This window comes from Lolium rigidum, chromosome 7 (genome assembly GCF_022539505.1).
Source record: "Lolium rigidum isolate FL_2022 chromosome 7, APGP_CSIRO_Lrig_0.1, whole genome shotgun sequence".
NCBI lineage: Eukaryota > Viridiplantae > Streptophyta > Magnoliopsida > Poales > Poaceae > Lolium > Lolium rigidum.
The window spans coordinates 350456404-350462579 of NC_061514.1; the positions used below are offsets into that span (position 1 = coordinate 350456404).

General features: G+C 42.7%; 1 protein-coding gene across 1 annotated transcript; it reads left to right on the forward strand.

Annotated features, from left to right (window-relative positions):
• The first annotated feature begins 3910 nt into the window (after positions 1–3910).
• LOC124673930 (putative anthocyanidin reductase) lies at positions 3911–5947 on the forward strand. Its single transcript, XM_047209977.1, has 5 exons — positions 3911–4110; positions 4254–4423; positions 4754–4966; positions 5183–5580; positions 5660–5947. Exons 1-5 carry the CDS (start codon positions 4002–4004, stop codon positions 5790–5792), a joined length of 1023 nt encoding a protein of 340 aa, XP_047065933.1. The 5' UTR covers positions 3911–4001; the 3' UTR covers positions 5793–5947.
• Positions 5948–6176: the final 229 nt, after the last annotated feature.

The window sequence follows — 6176 nt, forward strand, 5'->3', positions numbered from 1 at the left end:
GCGAGGGCCACTGTGTTTGCTAGGAAAATAGCTTATATACATATTCATATTTGAATCCATGGATAGCGACATGGGTAATATATAATGTTTCCTCCAACATACTCTTAGAATAAAAGGCTTCTTTGATCATTGGCGCACTCCAATCCATAATTTTATTTTCAGGAAAAGTGTTGCAGTTAAAGTTAATGATGATGTTGGTAGATATTTCCAAACAAAACAATTTAATTAAGACAAGACGATCCATTGTCATCATGCTATTTAATATACTGGCTGATACGTTAGCGATAATTATAAAACTCAGAAAACACGATGGCCAAATTGAAGGTGTAGTACGGTGTCTTGTGGATGGTGGATTGCCTATCCTTCAACACGATAACGACATGATTTATTTTTATGTAACATGATCATAAAAAAGTAAGAAATCTGAAATTAATTTTAGCAGCATTCGAGCAACTTTTGAGAATAATAATAAACTTACACGTAAGTGAATTGTTTTGCTTTGGCTTGGCACAAGATGATGTCGCTAGTTATGCACAATTCATGTTTCCAATCAACTATCTGGGTATTCTTAAACTTACAAATGCAGAATGAAAACACGTCGAGAAAAGATTACATAAGAGATTAAATAGTTAGAAAGGACAATTACTATCTCTTGGCGAAACATCAGTTCTCATCAATTCTATACTAATCAACATGATACTGTATATGATTTATTTCTTCCAACTTTCTATAGAGGTCTTCAATGATTGGATTATTTATGATCAAGATTATTTAAAAAAAGAGATAATGAGAAAACTAAATATCTTTTGGCTAAACAGAGTGCAGTCTGTCCGTCCCAAGGATCAAGGTGGCATAGGGATTGATGATCGTGAGGTCAAAAATAGTCCACTTCTTGGTAAATGGATTTTAAGTTTCTTAGTGAACAAGGGGTATGACAGAACTCTCCTTAAAAGCAAATATATCGGGTCTCGTGCGTTGTCCCAAATTTACTGAAAACCTGGTGATTCTCACTTTTTGGTTGATTTTTTTTGGTAACGAAAAAATTCTTTTTCCCATATGATATATTTCATATGGTTCGAAGATACGGTTATTAGAGGATACGTGGCTGAGTTATGCTATACTCCACAAGCAGTATTCAACTTTGTACAATGTTGTGCGTCATGAAGGTGATACAATCGCCAAGGTGACGGAATCCTCCCCACCAAATGTAACGTTCAGACAAAATATCGTTGGTCCCAGGCTTGAATTATGACATGATTTGTTACGATGCTTGGCTTTGGTTCATAGTTCTCAAGGATCTGATGAGTTTCGATGGAACACACATGAGAATGGTAAATTGTATATAGACTCAATGTACATAGCATTAATCCAGTGTGAAGTGCCAGCTAATAAAATTTGGAAAATAAGAATCCCACTAAAAACTTTTTTTGCGTGGGACCTTCAAAGAGGTGTAATCTTCACAAAGGATAACCCTATCAAACGCAATTGGCATGAAAGTACTAAGTGTGTTTTCTGTCACCATGAAAAATCTATTAATCACTTATTCTTCCATAGAAATTTGCGAGTTCTATATAGTGAGTCATCCAAATAGAATCTACCTTATATCCAACATGTAGCGTTGCTAATATTTTATGTAATTGGAGAAATGGTGTCGAAAACAGGTTTAAGACACTTATGAATAGGTGGTAGAAAATTATAGTTCCTTTTACAATTAAGGCTTGACATAAAGGTAAATTTTCTAGATATGCAACTATTTGAATTTACGTAAATGACAGGATACACAACTAAGAAAGATATAACAATACAATAAAGGATAGAGGTAACCGAGAGTTGAGCATGCGGACACACAAGGGATGATTCCCGTGTAGTTCCTTCCTTTTGAGGGGAAGTACGTCTAAGTTGGAGGGATGTGGTTGCCACGAAGGCCTAACCAACGCCACAAAGACCTCACCCTATTCTCTGATGAGCAATGTCATGAAGGCCTAACTCACTTATCCATTAAGGGATTTCCTCGAGGCGAAAACCGGACCTTTACAAGATTCTTGGGGCACACATCCCAACTGAATTGGAGGCTTCCAAAATTGTTACAACACAACAACAAGAGATCAAATCAAGTAAACAACAACTAGGGTTTCCAAAAGAAACACTAGAAAAGGTTCGCTCAAGTGAATGAGGGGGAAATGCAAATCGCTTTGGTGAAGATGTAGATCGGGCCTTCTCCTTTGATTCTCCAAAGATCAAGAACTTTGGGTGGTTGAGGGAGGAGATCAAGTGATTGTTGTGGCTCAGCTAGAGGTGATGTTCTTGAGCAAATCGAGCAGCTTAAGCTTGGGGATGAAGAGTGGTATTTATACCCCCTAAAAAAATCGAGCCATTGGTGAAATCTAGGGCCAGAATATCCGGCTTGAGTAAGGGATGGAATACCCTCCCCCCCCCCGGATTATCCGCCCGACATCGAAATGCCCGGCCTCTTAGTCCTTAGCCGATTTTTCATGGTCGGATATTTGCAAATATCCGGCCCCGGATTATCTGTCCTGGGGCAAAAACGGCTTCTTCCTTTTTCAACTCTGTTTCTTCCTTTTCTTTCTTTTCGTCATGTATTCAATATAGATCACAATCTGCACCACTTAATACACATTAGAGTATCACACATGTTGTCATCAAACACTCAAAACCATAATGGTAGAGGTTTTATTTCAGTAGCATTGCCGTTATCTGGTGCTGTGGCTATGTAGAAATGACAAGATTTTTAACGTTAAAAATTCGTCTCTTATGCAGGTTATCTACCGGTGCACAATTTATGCTCTGTTCATGGCCGTCTCTACAACGTGTGGAGAACCGCGACCTGCTTATGGAGGTGCCTACATGGTTGAAGGACACATCGAGAAGGACTTTTATCCAACATGGTTAACGGTGTGTGATCTTCGGACTGGTCCTTCAACGCCATAGGCGTTTTACAATGTCGATGATCTCCTGTGATGTGGCATATTTTCAATTTCTAGCTTTGAATTTGAGCCGTTAAGTGCATCCTAGTTATGCTGAGACTGGGTAAAATAATGAAATATCCTTTATAAAAAAATAAGCTCCAGCAAGCACGTTTCGCTTTTAGACCTTTCACAATGGGAGTCTCTTGGCGCGACATCCTAGGTAATTTGTTTATGTGACACTATTAAATGAGGAAAGAGATGTGTGTTGTAAACTAAGATACTCTGTACTCCCTCCTGCCCATTTTATGTTATACATAATTTTTCGTGCAAGTTAAATTGTGCAAACTTTGACCAAGAATATATATAATAATACAAAGATCTACCATGTCAAATGCATATAATATGAAAATATATTTCATAACAATTCTAAAAAATATTATTATTTTGTTGTATATATTTATATTTTTATCAATATAGATGATTAAATTTTACCAAATTTAACTTTGACCAAAGTTTATATGCAACATATTTTGGGCAGGAGGGAGTACAACTCTTGCAGGGAGCCATATGAAAAATCAATTGATAGACTAATCCCATGCCAAAATGTACACAAAAGTATTAAATGTAGGTACAATCTTAAGATACAATGCATTGAAGAGTTTGTCGTCTATATCTCAGTCACCTCAGAAAAATGCAACTACAGTTAAAAAAAATATGCAACTCGAATCAGTTGCACTTTTCTGTCAAAAAAGTGCAAACTCAAGTGCATTTTTGTAAGTGAGTGAGACTTTAGAAATTGAGACATAGCAAAACCGTTTAACATATACCACTATATAGTATAACGCGTTAAGATACAGTGCATTGTGAAAGACATTAGCCACACCCACACTGCCCAAAGCGCCGTGTGTAACTTGTCAGTTGTGTGGTGTGCAGCTAATAAGTGGCTCCAGCATTTCCTTGCAAAAACCGTGGCCAAGAAAATCGATTCGCTGGGTGTGGCTCACAGAGCACGTATATATAGCTTCTGGAGCAGAGAGCGAGGCGCCGAGGCCTCTGAGGGGCCGGCGGGGAGAGATGAGCTGCAGGGTATGCGTCACCGGAGCTGCCGGCTACATCGGGTCCTGGCTCGTCAGGAAGCTCCTCGACAGAGGCTGCGCCGTCCACGCCACGTTACGAAACATCGGTATGCGCCTTCTCCTGTCAAATTTCTCCACGCACGCATGCTACTGTAGACAGCTCGCGACCGATCGATTGGCTCAATTCTGTCCGTGCGTTGTTCAATCTTCTGATTTTCGAAGCGCAATTGTTCGTCATGGGGCGCTGCAGGGGATGAGCAGAAGGCGGCGCTGCTGAAGGGGTTGCCCGGCGCGGCGGAGAGGCTGACGCTGTTCCAGGCGGACATCTACGATGCCGCCACCTTCGAACCGGCGATCCAGGGCTGCGAGTTCGTCTTCCTCGTCGCCACCCCGAAGATGCACAACTCCGGCAGCTCAAAGGTACCAATAATCGATCGAAAATCCAAGAAGCAATTCTACCGGGCATGTCATGACCATGACTGCCATCCAACGGGCTAGGCATCATGGGTTTGACAAGGGTACTGGGCTGCAATAATGCTAAACCTACGGCCCACCAGAGCAAAGGGTGAGCGATAAAAGAAGAACTTGGGAAGAAACCCCCTCTTTTAGCTCTCGGATCTGCGTACTTGATACTCATCGACTTGCTTAGCCTGCACAACTGTTCAGCGATCGCGACCTCAGCTTGATCTCTTTAATTGGCTCTAGCGGCTTGCCAAGCCAATTTATCTTCATCGTGATTTGATTTTGCAGTACAAAGATACGACCGAGGCGAGCGTGGACGCGACGCGCGCTGTCCTGGAACAGTGCGAGCGGTCCACGACGGTGAGGCGTGTCATCCACACGGGCTCCGTCACGGCGTCGGCGCCGCTCCGGGACGATGGCGGCGGCTACAAAGAGTTCATGAATGAATCCTGCTGGACCCCGCTTGGTATTCCCTACGGTCACAGCAACGAGTTCTTGGACGTGAGTGCTTGCATTTTTGGACAAGCCCCCAAGATAAAATGGATGATCTAATACTTCTTTCAGCTCTAAATACTTGTCGCGGATTCTTATTGCAGGTTTGATGAATTTAGGCATGTTTTAGCCTACATTTTACCTAAATCCGCGACAAGTATTGAGCGGAGGGAGCAGCCGAATATTGGTTGATCCCTGTGGCCATATTGTTTTGTACGTGTGCAGGCTTATGTATCCTCCAAGACCCTCTCCGACAAGGAGCTACTCAAGTACAATGAAGGCCGCTCCTCCGCGGCGAGGCCATTCGACGTCGTCGTCCTGCTGTGCGGCCTCGTCGGGGGAGACACCATCCTGCCCTACGCCTCCTCCAGCATGCACAACATGCTGTCGCCTCTCACCGGCGTTGAGCTTTACCACAAGAACCTCATGTTCCTGCAGTCCCTCCTCGGCTCCGTGCCGCTGGTTCACGTCGACGATGTATGCGAGGCGCACGTCATCTGCATGGAGCGACCGTATGACATCGCCGGCGGCCGATACCTCTGCGCCGTGGGGTACCCCAACATGCAGGATATCCTGGAGCACTACGCTGGCAAGCACCCGGAGCTCAAGCTGATGATCAAAGAGTATGTTCTTTAACTGAATGTTTTAATTTGGTTGTGTCGATGCTTTGTGGTTAATATGCACTTTTTGTGTGTGGATTAGGGTGGTGGGAGAGGGAGTGAGAGTGCAAGCTAATACAAAGAAGCTTGTGGAGCTGGGGTTCAAGTATAAGTACGGGGTTGAGGAGGTGCTGGACGGCAGCCTGGAGTGCGGCAAGAGGTTGGGATTGCTCTGATGCATAACATTGCGATGCCACCGTCTGCGCTAGTGCTAGAGGTTGGGATTGCTCTGAAGCGGCAAGAGGTTGCGATTGTTCAGGTTCTTTTGCTTAATCTTAGGTTGGTCGCCTGCACAGACCAAAGATAAATAAGTAAAGATTTCTATCCCTAAGTCCATGGAAAAAACAACCATTCTGAATTGATCAAGTTGAACACAGTTTCTAAAATGTAGCTAAATAAGGATCATCATTTAAGACCGTTAACTTAAAGTTGGTGACACTAGCAAATCATCTGATAATTTTTTAAAGTAAAATTGATTCATTGGCGAGACACTAGAACCGTTGTGCCTTTAACTCTTTTGAAGCTAAACAGTACTAGGTTTTCCCACTGATTTTTTTTTA

Coding starts and splice junctions, on each gene's coding strand:
- LOC124673930 (XM_047209977.1), top strand. CDS start 4,002: ATGAGCTGCAGGGTATGCGTCACCGGAGCTGCCGGCTACATCGGGTCC. Junction 4,424..4,753: donor ACAACTCCGGCAGCTCAAAG/GTACCAATAATC, acceptor TTGATTTTGCAG/TACAAAGATACGACCGAGGC. Junction 5,581..5,659: donor CTCAAGCTGATGATCAAAGA/GTATGTTCTTTA, acceptor TGTGTGGATTAG/GGTGGTGGGAGAGGGAGTGA.